Source organism: Dendrobates tinctorius, unplaced genomic scaffold (genome assembly GCF_039654945.1).
Source record: "Dendrobates tinctorius isolate UK_male_01 unplaced genomic scaffold, ASM3965494v1 ptg000144l, whole genome shotgun sequence".
NCBI lineage: Eukaryota > Metazoa > Chordata > Amphibia > Anura > Dendrobatidae > Dendrobates > Dendrobates tinctorius.
Window position 1 is genome coordinate 10,256,721 of NW_027361811.1, and position 24,133 is coordinate 10,280,853.

Below are 24,133 nucleotides of genomic sequence, written 5' to 3' on the forward strand. Positions count from 1 at the left end.
AACTACAGGCAACCCACCAGATGGAGACTCAACTTGGAGTCTCCACATTTGAAAACATTTTTTGTAACATCAGCAGCAGTAGCACTAGCAGGCACCGAAGACACCACAAAGATGGCACAGACTACAATAACGCAAGATCAATGCATGACACTAAAAACGACACCATCACCTAGTCTGCTCTATCTGCGACTAGAGTGAAAAAGTCATCGGAGATCCATGACTTGTTCAATTTGATGAAAGTTAGGTGGTCTATACTTTGAGGGGACAGCCGGATGTGCTTATCTGTCAGAACACCACCAGCAGCGCTGAAGACGCATCCTGAAAGAACGCTGGCTGCCGGTCATGAGAAAAACTCCAAGGCGTGACAAGCGAGCTCAGGAAACTTTCATTTTTGAAGGAAAAACATTGTATGCACAACTTCAGAAGGTGCTCAAGAGGGTCCCACACCATACATGAATAATAAAGAAAACTTGGCACTCAACTTCTAGAATATTTTTTGGATTTTTTAATGCAGCCAGAAAATAATAGACGTTTCGGCTACAGACTGCAGTATAGCAGTTAATCGCATTCAGTGTGATAGTAGAAGTGACACCATAGTCACTTTAAATGTGCCTGGTCATGCACTAGGTGCTGGGCATGGAGCTTGAATCAAATAGTACCTGGCTGGGTGGGGGTGCCGTGCAGACATCAGCGATCCAGAATCCACTGTTGGTCAGGCACATGTAAAGTGACTATGGAGTCACTTCTATCACACTGAATGCGATTAACTACTATACTGCAGTCTGTTACTGATGAAGGCCAGTGAGACCGAAACGTCTATTATTTTCTGGCTGCATTAAAAAATCCAAAAAATATTCTAGAAGTTGAGTGCCAAACTTTCATTTTTGAAGACCAAAATGTAAAAGGGTTCAAACCCCCATTGATGGCATTGATATTGAGCTCCAGATAATCCTGCACCATCCTCTCCTGTTGTTCACAATGTGTCAGACTTATACTCTATTCTGCTGGTGCACAGTCTAAAAAATGTGTTAAATGACTCACAGAAATTGCATATACCACTTAGACTGCTGCTGCTTCAGGTAATGTTTTGGCGATGACGCCTTGACGTTAACGGGTTTGGACATCTAGATTTGGGATGTGCACAGTGTGCCTCACTGTTTTCTTGGGGAAAACCAATCTTAAGTTTGTCTACAAGTGTATTTCAATACTCCAGCATGCACCCATCCCTTTCCAGGGGGAAATCATTTGACTAAATTTACTCTTGTACCATGTTGAAGATAGTGCAGCAAGAAGGTCTTATGTGTCGGGCACTTCCATGAGGTCCAAGTCCATGCTGTGTTGGTGGCAGGGTAACACTCATGGTTGCTTCCTCGGTCTTCTCCTGCCAACCATGGACAACAGAGAGCTGATCATATCCTCTTCATCTCCTGACTGTTGCGCGTCCATCACCTCATCCTCCTCAATTTTTTCCTCGGCTCCTGCATCTTCACTAACAGTTTGTCTGGTACTATGAGCTCCCCCTTGATTACAGTAAGCCACCCTCAGATGGCACCCATCTGTGCAACGACAGTCCGGAAATTTGAGATATTGCTATCCCTTCTACATCCTCCTCTGCTTACAACTCTTCCTCTGGGACCATCACCTCCTCATGCAGACTATTCAAAGTGTGCTCCATCATGTAGATGACCAGAATAATGATGCTGATGATAGTATCATCAGTGCTAACCATCATGGTAGCCATTTCAAAGCTGTGCAGAAGGGTGCAGAGGTCCTTCACCTGTGCCCACTCAAAAAGCAGGATTTACACCATGTCCAGACTACATTGACCCAGGCTATGCAAAAGGACATACTGTACCAGGGCTTGTTGCTGCTGCCATAGCCACTGCAACATGTACAGAGTGGAATTCCACTGTGTCAGAACATTGTTAATCAAACAATTAACCGGTAGGCCAAAAAACCTGTGTAGCGATGCAAGTCGATGACCTGCGGGGTGCGATCGTCGGAAGTGAGCACTAGGGTGACCGCAAAAAATCGATGTCGGAATTTTGTCCGTCTGGACCCCACAAAACGATTCCCCTTTCCAGATATTGAGATAGCCAAAATTTGAGCTCGATCAAACGACGTTAACCCGTGCCGCTCGTCGCTCAAAGTTTGAAAAAATCCAAATTGAGGTTTTTTAAGATTTAGGTATTTTGCATAGTCTGTTAGACTATAAAGAATGTGACAACAACATTGCAGAAATAGCCCTGACCAAATTTTCAAACCATTTTTGGTATTTGAATGCAGAGTTGGTGGGATTATCGTTTTTTGATCCCACCATTACAGACAATGAAAAGTTGTTAATGGCTAATAAATTGCTCAGTAGCACAGATGAACCATCAGAGCATGCTAGGGTTGTAAAGCCAAAAGTTAGGAAAGAAAAATTAAAAGAGGTAGGAAGTAACCGACTTTAACGACCTTCTAACAAAAGATGAACAACAAAAGCAATATGTCCTGCAAGTTGTAAGCAAATGCTGAGCATTATATTCTGACGTTTCAAAAACTACTTTAACAAAAGCTCTAGAATAGATTAGATAACTATGTAAAATTATCAACTCATGTAGGTTAGCGTGCTCTGATGGTTCATCTGTGCTACTGAGGAATTTATTAGCCATTAACAACTTTTCATTGTCTGTAATGGTGGGATCAAAAAACGATAATCCCACCAACTCTGCATTCAAATACCAAAAATGGTTTGAAAATTTGGTCAGGGCTATTTCTGCAATGTTGTTGTCACATTCTTTATAGTCTAACAGACTATGCAAAATACCTAAATCTTAAAAAACCTCAATTTGGATTTTTTCAAACTTTGAGCAACGAGCGGCACGGGTTAACGTCGTTTGATCGAGCTCAAATTTTGGCAATCTCAATATCTGGAAAGGGGAATCATTTTGTGGGGTCCAGACGGACAAGATTCCAACATTTTTTTCCCCCCATATGAGATCCGGTCACCCTAGTGAGCACACAGTGACCGTGCTTTCTGCAGCAGCACATTCAGTTCCGGGATAGTGGTGAAAAAATTGCTGTACCACCAGGTTAAGGACGTGAGCCATGCAAGGCACTTGTGTGAGGTTGCCATGGCGTATGGCCACCACCAGGTTTGCACCATTATCGCACACGGCGTTCCCTGGCTCCAGGTTTTAGTGGAGACAGTCATTGCTCTAACTCGACCTGGATACCTGTACACAACTCTTGAGCTGTGTGACTGTGATCTCCAAGGCATATTAATTTAGACACTGCCTGATTGCAGTGAGCCATGGCTGCACAATACAGAGGTGGGGGAGATCACATCTGCACTGTTGGAATGCGTGTCTGATTAAGGGAGAGGATGAGAGCACAGGTGGAGGCCCTAGCGGAGGTGGAAGAGCCAGAAACAGTGGAAGAACTGTTATATACAGAGGTTTGTCCCACAAACCTTGGGGTTTAAAGACTTGTGGAGCAGCCCCTTGACCGCCTGCCTCCACAGCCACCAGTTACCCAGCGCCCAGTCAGCGAGATGTAATGCCCCTTCCAATGTTTGCTCGTCCAGGTGTCATTGGTGAAATGCACCATGCCAGACATAGATATTTTCAGGGAGCGGGTGATGTTGCTGGCACATGCTGTTGTAGTGCAGGCACAGCTTTCTTAGAGAAGTAGTGGTGACTGGGCAAATGGTACTGAGGGACTGCAACGGCCATTAACTTTCGAAATCCGTCTGTATCCACTAGATGGAAAAGTAGCATTTCCATGGCCAACAGATTGGACATGGTGGCGTTTAAGCTCTTAGCTTTGCCATGTGTTGGAGGAAACATTCATTTGCGTGACTGACCACAACTGCAGGACCGAGGACTGGCTGCTGTGCTGAGAGAAGGCAGAGTACGGAGAACAGGACAAACTGCTAGACTGTGAGTGAGGTGCAGGCGGAGATGTTATGATGAGAAAAATGTGTTGTGCTAGGTGACACAAAAGCAGCAGTCAAATCTAATTCCATAACAGCTGACCATCTCTCACTCACCCCGACTGTGGTGAATAAAAAATTGCAGTTTCTGCTGCCAGAGACCTGTGTGTGAAGACTTGGAATGGTGTCAGAGAAGGAAGAAGCAGCAGATGGGGTTGATGAGACAGCCGGTGGTTGGCGAGGCCCGCTAGACCTCATTTTAGCTCAGTGAGATTCCCACACTGAGGCATGTTGATCGCCATTTGTTGGGTCATGCATGTAGTTGTCAAATTATTGCAATGTTTGCCTCTACTGAGTTTTTTGTTTGCAAATTTGCCAGATAACGTGTGTTGGGTCATCCTTTGTGGTCTCAAAAAAGGCACAGGTTAGGCAACCCTTGCCACCCCTGTGAACTGTACACTCATGACCGGTGCTTGCCAAAGGCAGAGTTGGGGCTGAGGATGCAGTGCTTGTTGTGGTTGCATCACTTTGTGTCTGTGTTGGAAGCCACATCGCAACCTCCTCATCTTCCTCCTCCTTCACCTCCTCTGCTGAACTACCCAGTTGCATACCTCTGGGTTCACAACAAGTGGAATCTACAACTTCATCATCATCCTCTCTGTTCTCACACTCCTTACCCTGAGAGTCATCCTCCTCCTCTTCCTGCCTTGACAACACAGTACAGTCCTTATGTGCCTCTGGTATCTGAGTCTTATCAGGATCACCTCCACCCTTGGTGGTTAACATCTTGTAACGAGGGTCTGGATTCTGCTCAAACCCTACTTTGTCATCTGAGGTTCTCCACAGTCAGTTGTGCATTTGGACATTTTGAACGTGGGGGAAGCAAGGGTAATTGGGGTGTCACCTCTGAGGATTGTACTGTGTGTGATGTTAAGGCGGAGGAAGAGGAGACGATGCCACTTAATGCAGGGCTTGCCATCCACTGGATCACATGCTCTTTCTGAGCCTCATTTACAAGGCATACCGCTGTGTGCTGCCAATAAAACGGAGTCGAGTAAGCCGTCCAGTAACAGATGTTGTCAGTGGTCTTTGGATAGGACGAGACAGTGTTTTGTTCAGTTGAGCTTTCATTCACATTAACACCTAACCCACGTACACATCGAACAGCAAGCCTATTTCCCCTTCCACCATGACCTCGCTTTTTCCAACTCATGACATAAGTAGACTTTCCCTCTTGTACCCTGCTGTTTCACAACCTTAGGCCCACAGCTTCCAGTCACCTATCACTATATGAGAAATCACTATTTATCTTCTTAGATAGTGTGCCTGAACAACACCATTATGCCTAACAATTTTTAAGTGGAAATCTGGCCTTCTGATTTGCCACTGAAACACAGTTTTAGTACAAACAATTTGGAATAGCAAATGCGGCTTCCGGAGACTGCCACACAGTTTTTGCACTACTACTTCGATGCTGGAAGGTCAATATTGTAGGATCATGTGCTGACTTGGGGGGTGGTCCCTTCCGGTTGCAAAAAGACTGGAGTCAGAAGCAGATGGAAGTTCAATCAGGTCCTCTTTATTGGGTGTCTTCTCTGACATCCACAGCAATACGACAGCTCCTACACACTGGCCTGGGTACCTGTCACCTCCTCCTTTCTTCACCCTGATGTGATGGTGCCTGTCTAAGTCACCAACCACAGCGCTTCCCCTGGTCGAGCTCTTCTGTCCGCTGCGACGCCTACTACCTCTTCAGTGTCCAGCCGTCCGGTACCCCAGGTGTCTTCTGTCTACAGCTGTCCTGTCAGGGCCACCTCCCAGACTGACTGACTCTAACCCTGGGACTCTCCCTCCTTTTATTCCCTTTCCTTGGAATTCCCCTTCTCAGTCCCCGTAACAGTCCACCTTGACTTTGCGTTTCCTAGCTTCAGATGCTGCTAGGTCCTTTTCTCACTGTCCTTTGTCTCCCTCTAGTGTCCAAAACTGGGTACATCACTGTCTCTAACTAATTCTAGCTGTTTTCCCCACACATATATACAAGTTACAGTCAAGCATTGTACACTGCACATTTTACATTTGCCTTTTCCCATCAGACAGGTCCATATATCAGTCCATTCCCCTACAATATCACAAAGGACAAGTTCACTTTCAGCAGCACCAGCACTAGCGCAGGAGCACACTCTCTACACTGTGACACTGTGTAAATGGTGCTAGCAAAACAAGATGTCCACTTTTTATATGGCTAGAGACATGTGACTTCAGCAGCCAATCACAGAAGACCTTGTGTTATGACGTTGTGGATGGTTTCTGCACCCTGATTGGTTGCCGGAATCGACACACATAAAGTTAAGGGGGAAAAAAAGTGCGCGCCGCTGCTGTAATCTCTTCAGACGCTCTCCTAACCACTCCGCTCCCCTCCCCCTTATCAAACACATCCTCCCATCCCACCACCCTCATCATACAGCAGCACTATCGTAGCCAAAGTAATACAAAAGCATTAGTGGAAACGCGATGATTTACCAAACTGTGTTCGACTTTTCCCGACTTTGAGTAAAAACGCTTGTGAAAGCGAACACAAATCCGAATGTGCTATGTTTGTGCTGAATTTGAGATTGGCAAATGTTTTCCAAACACGTTCGCTCATCTTTTGTTAGGAGATGGTGGTTTGTTGTAGTTGTTTGAGAAGGCATTTGGTGGATTTATCTGAGACTGTTGCAAGGTTTTAGGTGTACTAATCCTCTTCTCCTACTTTGGTTTTCCCCATCCTCCACTCCCTGGTGTTTACCTCCGTTGTTTGTGTGAGTATATTTGTATGACTGATATTTTCCTTTATGCCTGTCTGTATTATCTTCTGTCTGGTTGGTGTATTACGGTACACTACTACTCCCCTCTTCCCAGGGTGGAGGAAGCTGAGGGCAGATTCAGAAGGTAAGGCAAGGCACACGGTCCTGGCTTCTTCACCATCAGAAGTAATCTGAGGAATAGGGCAAGCTAGGGCGCCCCTAGCATTAGGGACAGGGAAGGAACCCCTGGTCCCAAGATACCTGACAACAGAGTCATGACACCATTTTTCTTTCATTTGTAACTGATTCATTTTTGGCTTACTAGATCAAGTAATGTATCTGTTTTTGCATACTAGATCCTTTACAAATTAAAGAAAAATGGATGGCTAATTAACAGATCCGTTTTCCATAGACTTCAATGTTAAAAATAACGGATCCAGCAGAGCTCAATAATTTAAAAACTAACTAAAAAAGTTGTGTTCGCATAACTTTTTTGCTGACGGATTGCTGCTGGGTCTGTTCTTTCTGATCATTACTGGACATGTGAACATAGCCTAACTTATGTGTTCATCTGTGTTTTTTTCTGTTCGCTACTTTGGGCTGAGTTTATAGTTTTCAAATGTTTTGCTTGATTCATCATTTGAGAATTTTTGAAATGTCGCAAACATACCTCAGTCTCTTGAATGATTTTCGGTATACCTGGAACTTTTGATGTACTTTTTGACACATTTTAGCTAAAATCGGTCAGACGCCTCTCTCACAGCCAAACCAGATCTCACACTTTGCACTGATGAGGGGCTGTACCCCGAAACACAGTGTCTGCAAATTGAGATTCTGGCTTGGCTTTTATCCTAAGTCATGTAACAAGGCTCGTTAAAGGGTCAACACTGACTTTTAGGATTGCTACTTCCAATAGGTGGCACTAGAGTTCTAGTCCTCTTCCTCTCTGAAGAGACAATTTGCATAATTAGCATATTTCCCAGAGGAGCATTGCAGGTTTAAGTCTCTTCATCTCGACATGCCTAGCATGTCATTCTCCGCAAGGAGAAGTGATACTTCTTGGATATCGGTCAAATGCCTCTCTCACAGCCAAACTAGATCTCACACTTTGCAATGATGAGGGGCAGTACCCCGAAACACAGTGTCTGCAAATTGAGATTCTGGATTGGCTTTTATCCTAAGTCATGTAACAAGGCTCATTAAAGGGTTGACATTGACTTTTAGGATTGCTACTTCCAATAGGTGGCACTAGAGTTCTAGTTTTCTTCCTCTCTGAAGAGACAATTTGCATAATTACCTAAAAAAAAGTCACAGAACATGTTAAAAACAAAAATAAAAAGCTTTTTTTCTTTTGTGCACACTTCATGAACCGCATGTGACATTTTGTCTAATCTTATACAGAAAACAACAAGCAATATCAGAAGAAGAAAAAAGAAAAGTGACTTTAAAAAGTCGCAAATGATGAATTGGGTCCATTAGGTTTAATATAGGACTAATCTGTACAAAATTGTCAGATATAATCAATCTGCAATCCTCACTTGTAGGTATCATCTTCTCATCTGCTGACTGCTTCTGTGATGTCTGCCCCAGCGGCGCTCGCTATAGCCAAGTTATTTTGGCCAGAAACTGAACCAATAAAAATAAATATGAAGAATGGGCTTAAGCTGGAGAAAGGGTAAGAGGTATATAGGTCATATAATATAAGTAGGTAATAAATATGGACTGCTTATACAATTAATAAGCACAGATTATTATTTTTATTATTATGTAATAGCTGTGTATAATGTAATTCACATTATTTTTCTTGCTTTGAAACAGGGATGCGAGAAATATTCTGGAAGCTGCAAGTCAAGGAGCTTCTGCATCAATTCCTCTAGTGGCTAACATAGCAGTAAACCTGATGGCTTTTCTCTCGCTGCTAGCATTCTTCAATTCTGTCCTCTCATGGCTGGGAAATATGTTTGATTATCCACAGTTTAGCTTTGAGGTAATCATGAAGATATGTATTTTTGTCAGACAAAAGGCTGATTCTATCTCAGACTAAAGCTTGGCTTAGCTTTAGAAACATCTGACTAGAAGTGCAAAGAAATTTCAAAATTATTTAATGTAAATTTACACTGTGAAATATTGTTTATCTTACTCAGAACTGTAGCTTGTAGATGGACCCTAATGCAAAATCTATAATGGGACCAATCTACATCTACAAGGTGCCATTTATAACAATGGTGTCTTTTGATATGGAAAGGTCTTTGGGGCTCCAGACACCAAGACTTTCTCCACATATAGCTTAACTTCTGATATTAGTTTAAATATTCTAGTAGAGCACATGCTATATAAATGTGTAGACTAGATGAAACACATCCTAAAGGGGTTTCCCGGTCCAAATCGATAAGTCTGCTGTCACTCTGTGTGACTGCTAACTAATGAATCTGTGCGCACTTCAGGGATTAGTCATTTTATGACCTGGGACCAGATGGTATGTATGCGTTATACATACTCCCGTCCAGTTGGTGCAGCCTTGCTTCCATACACTTGCTTGGAGCGACACCACGCCCTCTAGTTGACCACACCCACTCAACAGTCACATCACTAGTCGGGGCGCGGCCTCACCCAATACAAGTGTATGGAGTAAGGCCACACCCACTAGACGGCACTGGATTGTAGTATGTCTAACTCTTACATACCCTCCAGTCCCGGCTCAGAAACTGGCTCATGATGCGTGTGATGCGAGGATTCCTAAGTCTGCAGTCACAAAGAGTTTACCTCTCTCACCAAGGTTCTTCTCCCACGATTGCTCAGTTTGGCTGGACGGCAAGGTCTAGGAAGACTTCTGGTGGTCCCAAACTTCTTCCATTTAAGGATTATGGAGGCCACTGTGCTCTTAGGAACCTTGAGTACTGCAGAAATTCTTTTGTAACCTTGGCCAGATGTGTGACTTGCCACAATTCTGTCTCTGAGCTCCTTGGCCAGTTCCTTTGACCTCATGATTTTCTTTTGGTCTGACATGCACTGTGAGCTGTGAGGTCTTATATAGACAGGTGTGTGCCTTTACAAATCAAGTCCTATCAGTTTAATTAAACACAGCTGGACTCCAATGAAGGAGTAGAACCATCTCAAGGAGGATCACAAGGAAATGGATAGCATGTGACTTAAATATGAGTGCCTAAGCAAAGGGTGTGAATACTTATGACCATGTGATATTTCTGTTTTTCTTTTTTAATAAATTTGCAAAAATTTCTACATTTCTGTTTTTTTACTGTCCAGATGGGGTGCAGAGTGTTCATTAATGAGACAAAATGAACTTTTTTGAATTTACCAAATGGCTGCAATGAAACAAAGAGTGAAAAATTTAAAGGGGTCTGAATACCCTCTGTACACATTGTATCCATAAACATCAAATTCAGTAAGCTGGCTATGTATGGAATTCAATTTTTTTTGTGCACCCATAAACTTGAATGGGTGAGTCTCATCAATCACACAGTAGAAACTAGTCTGTTTTCAGATTCTGCCTGAGAAAAAAAATTGCTCTTCCGCAATGCCCCATTGAATCACATTGGCTCATCTGCAATCCGCTTTTTCACAGACAGCACTCGAACTGAAAACACAGTCATGTGAACTTGGGTCTTATTTTGAGAATGTACAGTGTGAGCTCAATTGAGCTATATCAAACTACATTACAAGGGTAACTTCTCACTTCATAGCTGATTTACGCAGAACTGTGTTGTTTTGCCAGCCACCAGTGGTCAGGGTTCCAGGAATAGCCAAGTGGGATGGAATATGTGCATATTGTCAATGACAGAAACAGCACAGCACAGTCCTATCACTCATTCATTCTTGTCTCAGCCATGAATAGCTAAAATAGGAATAACCCTTTTGAAATAACACTGACATGCTTTTTCATATGCAGATAATATGTTCTTATGTCTTCATGCCATTCTCCTTCATGATGGGTGTAGACTTGGAAGACAGCTTCATAGTTGGAAAACTTATCGGATACAAGACATTTTTTAATGAGTTTGTGGCATATGAATACCTTGCTGGGCTAATTAAGAAGAGGAAGGATAATGGCCCATTGTTTATAAGTGGAGTAAAGCAATATATGTCAGTAAGTATGATTTAACCTACAAATTACTGAAATGTCTCCTCTTGCTGTGTATTTTTGTAGGAAGTCGTCTACATTGAAAATAAATTACCGTAATAAATGTCTTCCCAATTTCTTTGTAGATTCTTAGTGTCCAAACCATGCGTGGTCTCTGCCTGCTATTGGTTTATAGACAGGGAAACAACGTTATAGTCATTTTAAAAAGAGGTTGTCCATCATTTTTAAGATAGCTGGTTGATCAGTCACATCTGTCATCGAAATGAATGTATTTTATAGTAGACAAAATAGGTTTTCTGCCTATAAAAAATATAGTTCAAGGAATCCATGCAAGGTTAAGACCTAAACAAAAGTGAAACTGGGCAGGGCAGTTAAAGGCCCCCAGGGATGGTACAATGCAGATGGGCATCATGAAGAAAAGATGAATAGATGACGCATGCTGTGTGAAACGCACGTTGGGTTGGCCAGGCACTTGGAGTCCCCCTTTACTTTGGTTGGTACCATGTATTTGACCATGCTATAACATTGTTTAAACTATATGATATTTTGGGTGCTTTTATATGTTGTGTGTAATTCCAGTCACCACTTTATAAAAGTTGGATGTCTAGCATTACTAACTTCTTTTATGCTTATTGATTATAATTGGCACCACTATATACTGTATGTACTTGTACTATTATTATTAATATTGTTATTATTACTATTATTATTACTGATATCATTCAGCTTTAACTATTCCACCTTTATTTATACAGTGGGGGAAATAAGTATTTGCTGATTTTCTTAGTTTGCCCACTATGATTTAGAGTTGATCTTCAAAGAGGGGTGGACCAAAATTCGTCCTGACATGTGCGCAAACCTCATCATCAACTACAAAAAACGTCTGACTGCTGTGCTTGCCAACAAGGGTTTTGCCACAGGAATCGACTACATATTTCTCGCTGCAAAATGCAAATAAATTTATATAATTTATACAATGTGGTTTTCTGGATTTTATCTTTGATATTCTATCTCTCAATGTTAACATTAACCTACCCTTAAAATTATAGACTGTTCATGTCTTTGTCAGTGGGCAAACTCACAAAATCAGCAAGGAATCAAATACTTATTTCCCCACTGTATATAAATACAATAATCAGAGAACATTTTAATTGTATATTTTAGTGTTAACACCTGTAGTAAATATGAAGATAAAAAGCAGAAAAAAATAGACATCATTTATGATACACTAGCAATAGGCCCGATGCTATTGCATTGGGAGTGCGGTGAAATGAACATCTGTGTATCCTTAGTGGCAGGGGATTCAAATCCTGCGCAGCACCGCTCATTGGCTCAGCCAGTGGGGAATTTGAATCCCGCGCCGCTCATTGGCTCAGCCGGCGGCAGCTCAGCCAATGAGCGGTGCCACTCGGCTATGAGCGGTGCGGGATTCAAATCCCCCACCCAACTGGCTGAGCCAATGAGCGGTGCTGCGCGGGATTTGAATCCCCCGCCAAAGCCAGGCAGCACCACTCATTGGCTGAGCGCTCCTGGTATGCATGGTCCTCTCAACCCCCAATCCTGGTATACATGGTCCCCCTCACCCCCCTTTCCTGATATGCATGCTACCCCTCACCCCCAATCCTGGTATGCATGGTCCTCTCACCCCCCTATCCTGGTATGCATGGTCCCCTCACCCCCCTGTCCTGGTATGCATGTTCCTCTCACCCCCCCAATCCTGGTATGCATGGTCCTCTCACCCCCTATCCTGGTGTGCATGGTCCCCCTCACCACCCAATCCTGGTATGCATGGTCCCCTCACCCTACCAATCCTGGTATGCATGGTCCTCTCACCCCCCTTTCCTGGTATGCATAGTCCTCTCACGCCCCAATCCTGGTATACATGGTCCCCCTCACCCCCCTTTCCTGGAATACATGGTCCCCTCACCCCTCTTTCCTGGTATGCATGCTACCTCTCACCCCCCTTTCCTGGTATGCATGGTCCCCTCACTCCCACAATCATGGTATGCATGGTCCTCTCACCCCCCTTTCCTGGTATGCATGGTCCCCTCACCCCCCATCCTGGTATGCATGGTCCTCTCACCCCCCCAATCCTGGTATACATTGTCCCCCTTACCCCCTTTCCTGGTATGCATGGTCCCCCTCACCCCTATTAAACTGCACACATGCAAAAAAAAGCATTTATACTCACCCTTCTTTCCTGTGTTCCAGCGCTGTCCCATTCTGTCAGAGGCCGGGGGAGGAGTGTGGCGCCGGAGTACACGCGTGCCCATATCGCGCTGTCCAGCGCCATATTGCTGAAGACATACTGCAAATGTGTCTTCAGTAAAATGGCGCCGGATAGCGCTATGCGCATGCACGATTCTCACGCGTACTTCTGCCCCGGTCTCCGGAAGGAGAGAAGCGCCGCGGCAACGCACCTCCCGGTGAGGTAAGTATGTCGCCAGAGATCGCGTTATGCAGTGTCTACGCGTACCGCCATTTCCGCCGCCATACCCGTTCAAATCAATGAGCGGTGCCCTACGGCTTGGCGGGGGATATGAATCCCGGCCGCCATATCGGAAAACCCATAACTTGGGTGTTCCAATATGGCGGTGCTGTTCTTGTCACAGCTTCCGGCCGCAGCGGATTGTGGGATAGCGACGCAATCGCCGGAAGCTGTGACAGAGCCGATTGGCAATTATATATTAGATGTGAATATGGCCTTAAATTGCCCCCCTGCTCACTTTCACCTTCAGTCAATAAAATGTTGCAATAAATTGATGCCAAAAGCAATTGTAAATGCCTTAATGAGGTATTTTTCATTATTATTACTATGTCTTCTGTTTTAGGTTCGATCTGAAGTTATTGCAACTTATGCTTTGTGTGGATTTGCAAATTTTGGCTCCTTAGGAATTACTATTGGTGGACTATGTATGTATATATATACCATATATATATTCTGTAGTGTTAAATGTTAAGCCCATTATGAGAAAAGATACATAATATGTCAACAATTTGGGTCTAGTGAAATGTAGTCCCCATCAATGATTTAACTATATGGTCATTGTCTTATAAGGTTTGTGGTAACCACAGCTCTAAAGCAGTGTTCTCCAACTCCAGTCCTCCAGAGTCACCAACAGGTCAGGTTTTAAGGATTTCCTTAGTATCGCCCAGGTGGTGGAATTAGTCTCTGTGCAAGTGAGTAGATCTCACCTGTGCAATTTTAGGGGAAATCCTGAAAACATGACCTGTTGGTTGCTCTTGAGGACTGGAGTTGGGGAACACTGCTCTAAAGGATGTGGTGTAAGGACTCTTTCATGTTCCTTAGGCCGCATTCACACTAGAAAAGTGCTTCACATTAGGCAACTATGCTTTTATGTCCCGCAAAAAGGACACCGACAGAAAAGACTTCTAGCAGATTCCAAATTAATCGATTATTCTTTGGAATGAGATTGCTATACTGATGTAAATGGATATGTCAGTGGGTACATCTGAATCCATTGTTTCACTGTCTTTTTTCTGCAGCACAACTTTCCAATTTAAAAACACCCTGATATCTTTCCCAGTGCCCCAAACCATCCCCTATATATTTATTGCAATAAAAATCAATTACTAGAGATTTGCTAATTTGTGGGTGACTAATCATAGGGTCATTTTCTTCCCCAGATTAATAATCTCACTGATCATGTTATCTCACCTTAGTCAAATCACTAATCATGTTATCACTCACCTGGGGCGTGAGTAATATGAGCTGCAAGAGAAGCGTCACCACCTGCTCTTGGCAAATCTCTGCCTCCCTGACCATGGGCAGTAAGTCTAGTGGCTCCAACCCAGCTGCCTCAGAGCATTGCACATGCCCAGGGAGCCAGTGGTGATGCCTAACTCCGACAGCCGTTACTGCCGACACTGAACATCTTGAGGATGGCTGTGTTCTATGACTTATTGACTGAGCATGCGCAGTGCACCAATGAAGCTTGGGTGCATACACTGAGCTTACTGCGCATTGTAAGGGAGAGATTATAGTGATGCTGCTCTTGTACATCATGTTACTCACACCCATAGGAGAATGATAACATGATTAGTGGGATGGATATTCTAGGGAAAACAATGACAGAATGATTAATAACCCCCTAAATAGCATATTACCATCAACATGGTGGAACTAGAGTCAGATATTGCAAAATTTCGACCTGTGCCCCAACTGTATGTTGGCAGATGTATGGGACCTTTTAGTGTTTTAGATTCTAAAAAGACATACGTGTTTGCGCATCCCATGTAATAATCACCTCCATCTTAGGCCCTTACTGTAATAATGTCCCTCATCTTGGACCCTTCCTGTAATAATGTCTCCCATCCTGGACCCTTTCTGTAATAATGTCCCTCATTCTGGGACCCTTTCTGTAAAAATATCCACCATCCTAGGCCCCTTTCTGTAATAGTGTTCCCCATCCTGAGCCCTACCTGATATAATGTCCCCTATCTTGGACCCCTTTCTGTAATAATCTCACCCATCCTAAGCCCCTTCCTGGCACATCCAGCTAAAATAGGCATTGGCATTGGTGGGCTCCATCCTGTCCGGGCTGGATGGAGACATCATTATGCCCCTTCCCACCAAAGTTATAAAATTGTTTTTTTGCCATATGCAGTAATCAATAAAAGTGGAAAAGTGTACACGGGGGCGCTAGTACTTCTAAGGGGATACCCGCCGCACGACAGAACAACACACCACACCGTTGTAAATCAAAATTAAAACATTAAAATGTGTCTGGGCTGAAGTAATATTCCCTCCTACAATTTAAAAAACAAAACCAAATAGGCAGGGCTATGGACCTCCACACTAATGATCGATAGATAAATTACCAGTGTAAGGAAAATATGTATACACATATGCAGAGGCGTCATGTAAATATATGTTATGGGAGCACTAAGGGTGTGTGCAGACACTGCGGATTAATCCGCACGGATTTTGCAAAAACCACAGATAAACCGCAGGTCAAAAGACCTGCAGATTATCTGCGGTTTTGCCTGCGGTTTGGTCCTGCGGATTCACCATCTCCACAATGGTGGAGATAGGAACCCGCTGCGGATTCCGCAGAAAGAATTGACATGTCACTTCTTTCTGCGGTTTCAAAACCGCAGCAAATCCGTGCGGATTTTTCCGCAACGTCTACACAGCGTTTTTTTTTTACCATTCATTTGAATGGTACTGTACACCGCAGCTAAAACTGCTGCGGGTCCGCAGCGGCCAAAACCGCTGCGGAAACACAGCGGAATCCGCAGCGTGTGCACATACCCTTAAGAAGGTGACCAATTAGAAATTTACCTCAAATTTGTCCAACACAATGCTATAGTTCACATGAAGAGGAGAGACCTGTGATATTTGATTTGGAGCTAGGCAGGATTGAAACGCCTTCACTTGGGCAGTTATTAAAAAACTGCCATTCCTGCATGCGATTCTGAATTTTTCTTTAAAATAAAGCGGGGTAAGTCACTGCCAACAATTAATTAGGAAGGAATTGGTCCGCAGTACCTGCTGAATCCCGTCACATGACTGTTGACGTCACAAAGGTCCTGCAGCTATCCTTGCTGCTGGCAGCATAACACTGTGAACCACGCTGCGAAGAACGCTGGCGCACCGAGGGAGCAGTGAGTAACTCAAGAGACTGTCACCGGCCGGGACAGTACTCTAGTAATTAATTGTTGGCAGTGACTTACCCCAATTTATTTTAAAGAAAAATACAGAATTGCATGCAGGAAGGGCAGTTTTTTAATAACTGCCCAAGTGAAGGAGTTTCAATCCTGCCTAGCTCCAAATCAAACATCACAGGTCTCTTCTCTTCATGTGGACTATAGCATTGTGTTGAACAAATTTGAGGTAAATGTCTAATTGGTCACCTTCTTAAGTGTTCCCATAACATATATTTACATGACGCCTCTGCATATGTGTATACATATTTTCCTTACACTTTGGTAATTTATCTATCGATCATTAGTGTGGAGGCCCATAGCCCTGCTATTTGGTTTTGTTTTTTAAATTGTAGGAGGGAATATTGCGGATACTTCAGCGCAGACACATTTTAATGAATCAATGAAAGTGGCATGGATAATATAAAGTGGCTTGTATAGTAGAAGGGTATAAAGATAGTAATAATTACATATTGGTGGTCTGAGGGACCTGGGGAAGCTGTGTACTTTTATGAGTTATGGCTGTAGCATAATAGTAAAATGGAAAGTTGCACTTCAAAATGCTGCCCTGGAGTCCTGCTATAAAGCCCAAAAATCTGAATTCCTTCAAATGCTGTAAGTGATTGGGAAGTCTTTTGTGATTGTTCAGAGAGAAAACATTACTAATACTTGAGCTTTATATCAGCAAAGCTGTTAACTATAGATTTTTTTTCTGCAAGAGAAGAAAATTTCAGTAATAATTCAGAATGGGCAATTTTGCATGTTTTTTGTGTCCCAGAACAATAGCTTTTTTTATTTTTCCAGAAACCTAGCCATATAAGGGCTTGCTTTTGAGGGACAAGGTGTAGTATGAATTACATTCATTTTCCCAAATAAGATATTGGAAAACAGGAAAAAAATTTCAGGTGTGAAAAATTAGAGGAAAAAGCGCAATTTTGCAATTGTTTTTGGGTTTTGTTTTTATGAGGTTCATTCTACTGTAAAAATGACTGGATATTATAATTTTTCTGATCAGTATAATTACAGAAATAAGAAATTTGTATGTATTTTCTTTACTTAAGTGTTGAAAAAAATTCAGGAATTTGTAAAACAAAAAAACATTTCGTTTGTATAGCCATTTTTTGAGACCTGTAACATTTTTGTTTTTAGACAGATAGTGCTGTGTGAGGGTTTGCTTTTTTCCAAGTTGAGCTGACAGTTTTATGATTCTATTTTCAGGAAGATTCAATGTTTTGATTGTTTCTTATTAAACTTTTTGGTGGCATTGCAGCAGATAAAATTCCACAATTCTTGCATTTAAAATTATTTTCTCTCTACTGCATTTACCAATTGGGTTAATAAATTTTATATTTTGACAGATCAGATTTAAAAAAAATAAATAATACTAAATATATACCATACATACTTGAGTATAAGTCCCCCGAGTATAAGCCGAGGCACCTTTAAAAAAAAAATTGGGTAAACTTATTGACTCGAGTATAAGCCGGGTATGCAGTGTCCCCTTATCCATACACTGGTATGCATGGCCAGTCACTGTCCTTGTATGCATGGCTATCATTGTATGCATGGTTCCTATAAAAAAAAACACATCCTACTTACCTTCCTGCGAGCCCTTGCTGCATCTCGTTGCGGCACCAGCAGCTCTTCTTGTCAAGCGATCATGTGGCCCTGCTCATTAAGATAATGAATATCCACTCCACGACTATGGGAGTGAAGAGGCGTGAATATTCATTACCTTAATGAGTGGGGCCACATGATTGCTCAGCCGGAAGAGATGCTGGAGCCGGAAAGAACGAGATGCAGCGAGGGCGCGCAAGAAGGTAAGTAGAATGTGTGCTGGAAGCCGGCAGCTGTGGCTGTAACTGTGCATGCTATAAGAGAAATGAATATTCACTGCCAGCGCAGTGAATATTCATTTCTCTTTAGCAGTGGGCACAGGCTACGGCCTCTGTAACTATGTAAAATAGACAGTGTCTGCAGGGTATAATATTAGGTTAGCTCCTTAGCCAGGATCATACCTGATGACCTGACAGAGACATATGAAGTGTGCACTATGTTGGGAGGGGGTTAACATAAAGCAGCAATTACATCCACCATAAGAAATTGCTTGAATAAATTGGAATATACTTTATACTGGTGAAAGACACAAGGGGATATATAGGCTACATAGCTGTATTTGGCCAGTTTCACGCTAGTTTTGAACTGTAATATTTCAAATACTTTTGTTGTCTTGTTGCAGCCGCCATGGCACCAAGCAGAAAAGGTGATATTGCAGCAGGTGCCATTAGAGCCATGATCGCTGGCACAGTAGCATGTTTCTTGACTGCTTGCATTGCAGGTATTGTATTTTTAATAACAAATGTATTTTATATTTGAATCAAATATATAACTCATGTCCAGTAGTGATCCGTTAGAATGGATTCAGCTGCAATCTGTTGGCAAAAAGGTTGTGCAGACACAACTTTTTTTGTCCATTTTTAAGAAACGGATTTCAGCTAGATAAGTTTTTTTTACATTGAAACCTGTGGGAAACGGATCCGTTAATTAGCTATCAAAGCGGAAGCGAAACGCGCATTGGAGTGGTGTGTGCTTGGACAGAGGTGTGTCGGCACTGGTTGGTATTTGTGATATTCACATATATATGTATATTGAATCATTGTTGCCTAATTTTCACTTTTTTATTAAGCTTTTTCATTATGAAGCACTTGATATTTTATAAATGAATTCTTCATGTTATTTTCCTCATGTGTATATGCACCTTGATGCAATGATGCACATTATATATTTAAACCATGAGGATTTATTATTGGCTTCTTTCATTTGATCTTTCATTCACTATTTTTTTCGCCAATGATTGAATAACAGTTGTGAGGTGCCAAGGGGAGAGGTACTAGAAAACAGGTATATTTCTCCCCGTTTCATTTCATATGTCTCCCTGTACTGATGATGAAGCCAGTTTATTTCACTGCAATCCAGTCCTGGTTTCCTTAGTGATCAGCATGGAAAGGACTGGTAGTTCCCTCTCCACTAATTCAATCCAGGTTTTGGTTTCCTGACTGGTCCAGCTGATATAATCAGGAGGAGCTGTGATCTCTCAGTCTATCTGGTCTGCTGAGCTGGGAGCTGACACAGTAAGATAACATGGACTTGTTTGCTGTTATATAGGTTTATTTTGTAGTTAGCCTGCTATTGTTAGTTAGTGGCCAGACGGCCTTAGATGTTTTATTTCATGTTTGGCATGTGTAACATTGAATAACAAGTGTGCACAATAAATATGTCGTGTCCATATTCATGTGAAACTTGCTAGTCTGCTGAAGTGACTTCATAGCCACACACTTGTGCCAAAGGAAAGATCCCAGCTGAGCTATCTATTCCCCACACAGTATATATATTATTTTTTATTAATTTTGATTCACTTGATATTGATATTTGTATTGTATACCACAATTAATTATGATATCTAATATATAAAGCTCAAGTGTGTGTATGTATTTATGTACAGTGGGGCAAAAAAGTATTTAGTCAGTCAGCAATAGTGCAAGTTCCACCACTTAAAAAGATGAGAGGCGTCTGTAATTTACATCATAGGTAGACCTCAACTATGGGAGACAAACTGAGAAAAAAAAATCCAGAAAATCACATTGTCTGTTTTTTTTTCATTTTATTTGCATATTATGGTGGAAAATAAGTATTTGGTCAGAAACAAAATTTCATCTCAATACTTTGTGATATATCCTTTGTTGGCAATGACAGAGGTCAAACGTTTTCTGTAAGTCTTCACAAGGTTGCCACACTGTTGTTGGTATGTTGGCCCATTCCTCCATGCAGATCTCCTCTAGAGCAGTGATGTTTTTGGCTTTTCGCTTGGCAACACGGACTTTCAACTCCCTCCAAAGGTTTTCTATAGGGTTGAGATCTGGAGACTGGCTAGGCCACTCCAGGACCTTGAAATGCTTCTTACGAAGCCACTCCTTCGTTGCCCTGGCGGTGTGCTTTGGATCATTGTCATGTTGAAAGACCCAGCCACGTTTCATCATCAATGCCCTTGCTGATGGAAGGAGGTTTGCACTCAAAATCTCACGATACATGGCCCCATTCATTCTTTCATGTACCCGGATCAGTCGTCCTGGCCCCTTTGCAGAGAAACAGCCCCAAAGCATGATGTTTCCACCACCATGCTTTACAGTAGGTATGGTGTTTGATGGATGCAACTCAGTATTCTTTTTCCTCCAAACACGACAAGTTGTGTTTCTACCAAACAGTTCCAGTTTGGTTTCATCAGACCATAGGACATTCTCCCAAAACTCCTCTGGATCATCCAAATGCTCTCTAGCAAACTTCAGACGGGCCCGGACATGTACAGGCTTAAGCAGTGGGACACGTCTGGCACTGCAGGATCTGAGTCCATGGTGGCGTAGTGTGTTACTTATGGTAGGCCTTGTTACATTGGTCCCAGCTCTCTGCAGTTCATTCACTAGGTCCCCCCGCGTGGTTCTGGGATTTTTGCTCACCGTTCTTGTGATCTTTCTGACCCCACTGGGTGGGATTTTGCATGGAGCACCAGATCGAGGGAGATTATCAGTGGTCTTGTATGTCTTCCATTTTCTAATTATTGCTCCCACAGTTGATTTCTTCACTCCAAGCTGGTTGGCTATTGCAGATTCAGTCTTCCCAGCCTGGTGCAGGGCTACAATTTTGTTTCTGGTGTCCTTTGACAGCTCTTTGGCCTTCACCATAGTGGAGTTTGGAGTCAGACTGTTTGAGGGTGTGCACAGGTGTCTTTTTATACTGATAACAAGTTTAAACAGGTGCCATTACTACAGGTAATGAGTGGAGGAAAGAGGAGACTCTTAAAGAAGAAGTTACAGGTCTGTGAGAGCCAGAAATCTTGATTGCTTGTTTCTGACCAAATACTTATTTTCCACCATAATATGCAAATAAAATGAAAACAAAACAGACAATGTGATTTTCTGGATTTTTTTTTCTCAGTTTGTCTCCCATAGTTGAGGTCTACCTATGATGTAAATTACAGACGCCTCTCATCTTTTTAAGTGGTGGAACTTGCACTATTGCTGACTGACTAAATACTTTTTTGCCCCACTGTATGTGTGTGTATATGTCCGGGATTGGCATCCGCACCGTCGCAGCTACAGCCACAAAATTTGGCACAGTCACACGTCTGGACCCCGAGAGCGTCCAAAGCTATGTTATGAGGCGAAATTTTAACCCCGCGCGCTCCAATTCACCAAACAATTTTGCCCCTATCTACATAATGGGGAAAAAGTGTGTGTGTATCAAGCCCGCCCCTCATTATGATGTCATAATAGTTGCCATGGCGAGGCTGATGTCATCATAGGTTGCAAGCCACGTCACTCATTATGATGTCATAACGGTTGACTATGGGATGGAGGATGTGTGATGGGTATATGGGCACTGGACTATGGGATGGAGGATATGTATGATGGGTATATGGGCACGGGACTATGGGATGGTGGATATGTATGATGGGTATATGGGCACGGGACTATGGGATGGAGGATATGTATGATGGGTATATGGGCATGGGACGGTAAATATGTATGATGGGTTTATGGGCATGGGACTATGAGATGGAGGATGTGTGATGATACCCACTGGGCACTCGACTATGGGATGCAGGATATGTATGATGGGTATATGGGCACGGGCTTATGGGATGGTGGATGTGTATGATGGATGTATGGGCACGGGACTATGGGATGGAGGATAATTATAATTTGTTATAACTAACCACAGTTAGTTACTATGCCCGGGCAGCGCTGGGCTCTTCAGCTAGTAGTTTAGATTTTTTATTCATGATTTTTTTGCCAATTAGTTTGACATACCCTGCCCAGCATTGGCAGTGTTATTTAATATAACATTTTGATTGCTTATTTTTCTTGATTTTTATTTATTTTAATAAAAGTCTCTTTTTTAATATGATATTTTGTCCTATCATGTCTTTTATATATTAATAAGGTAGTTATCACATTATATATTTTTTCTGCATGAATTTTTTTTGGGTTTATATATTGATATTGATTATTCATTATTGAAATATTGCAACACATTACATCACATCACATCAAAACACAAAACTAGACCCCAATCAGAGGACCATAAAACATCCGGACTCCTTATCTATGAACTGGTCCAATGTTTATATTTTTGTTTCTCCCTCTCCCATATTGATAGTTCTGCTTCACGTCACTTGTCTTATCTATTGCATTTTTTCTAGGCTGTATTGTGCATAAATATGTGACTTCAGATTTTGTATTAGTCTAGCCTGATGAAGAGACCTGAGTAGTGTTGAAAGCTTGCAATGTGTTACCATCTTTTCAGTTAGCCATTAAAAGGTATCAACTACTGAGGACTCTCAATCCTGAATATTTTTCTATTGAAATATTGATTAGTCATACTTTGGTATTTCTTTTCTATATAGGATTTTAATTATCTATTTGAAACTGATCCAGTAAGCAAAAAAAGGATCCGTTTCAAATGGGAGAACAATGGATGGCTACAGTGTCGGACTGGGGTGCTAAGGGCCCACCAGTAACATTGATTGTGGGGCCCACTTTCACCTGCATACAAATATTACACTACCCTCATTCACAAATTTATCTATATCTCTATATAATAATAAATCGGGTAGTTTGGTTAATGAATGATGATATGCTGCTTTTTTATGTACAAAGTGAATCAAGTGAATTATGCCAAGTACTGCCCATACAGTGGGGTTGGAGGCCCAGATCTGCACAGGGGCCCACTGGGGGATTCCCCGGTTACCCTGTGGGCCAGTCTGAGCCTGCATGGCTATTAATGGTCACTTTGAAAACTGAAAGAGATAGTTATTCAGAAAGAAAAATATTGGCTTGGCTCAAATTCTTAGATGGTTAATATTGCAAAGTAAAATGAAGCAACTTTACAATTACAGAGGGGTTTTTAATTCTATAGTGTCCACCTCATTGCCTTGGTCGCCGACCACCATGCAATCTCAGAGTGACCAGATACCTAGGTAAGGAGCATCTATTAGATAGATAGATAATACATGAATATTGTATGTAAGTGTGGTCTATTTCAGTTATTTGGGATATTTATTGGAATAATTTGTTTCTAGTTTTATGTAAAATAATATTTCTATTTTTTCATTACTTCATCCCATTTACAGGAATATTAACTCCACCAATTGCCTCAACCATATGCAGTGATGTATTAGAAAGCGCCTTCCTTAATTCTACAGACTTGCCTATTAGGACACCGGAGATTACCGACTGCTGCTTGAACCTCTACACATGGTAACTACATGTTAACAATTTTTTTTCTTTTTTACAGTGTTCAAGTTACAGAATTTGATTAATAAATACTTTAGGTTTTATTCATACAGAAATATCTGTGACACTACCCAATCATCTGTATGAGGTTTGCAGAAATCATGGGGCTTTGTAACGACGCTGGTCGTAACCGCCGCCGGTCCCCTAGCTCCGGGTCCCCCCGCGGCTAGTTCTTACCTGCTCCGTCGCGCGCCGCCTCTTCCTCCCTCCTCCGGTCCACGCACGCCTCCTTCCTTCTCCTGCTCTTGCGTGCCCCGCCTTCCTGGTCTCCCAACAGCGGCGACCCCGCACATGCGCATTAGGGTGCGGGCGCGCGGCT

At 42.4% G+C, this 24,133-nt stretch overlaps 1 protein-coding gene across 5 annotated transcripts in view; it reads left to right on the forward strand.

The window, feature by feature from the left end:
- Nucleotides 1-24,133, forward strand: part of SLC28A3 (solute carrier family 28 member 3) — a 189,632-nt gene that overhangs the window by 158,760 nt on the left and 6,739 nt on the right. The window contains exons 12-18 of one of the 5 annotated variants that reach the window (XR_012220369.1): nt 8,244-8,374; nt 8,518-8,686; nt 10,607-10,804; nt 13,630-13,711; nt 18,705-18,803; nt 23,438-23,498; nt 23,652-23,778. Coding sequence is in view for 1 of the 5 variants with exons in the window: in XM_073546016.1 (XP_073402117.1) it covers nt 8,244-8,374; nt 8,518-8,686; nt 10,607-10,804; nt 13,630-13,711; nt 18,705-18,803; nt 23,652-23,778 (806 nt within the window). In the remaining 4 variants the exon portion in view is untranslated. Of the gene's footprint in view, nt 1-8,243; nt 8,375-8,517; nt 8,687-10,606; nt 10,805-13,009; nt 13,712-18,704; nt 18,804-23,437; nt 23,499-23,651; nt 23,779-24,133 lie in introns of those variants that run through there. The other 4 variants (XM_073546016.1, XR_012220370.1, XR_012220372.1 and 1 more) reach the window with 4 other exon arrangements.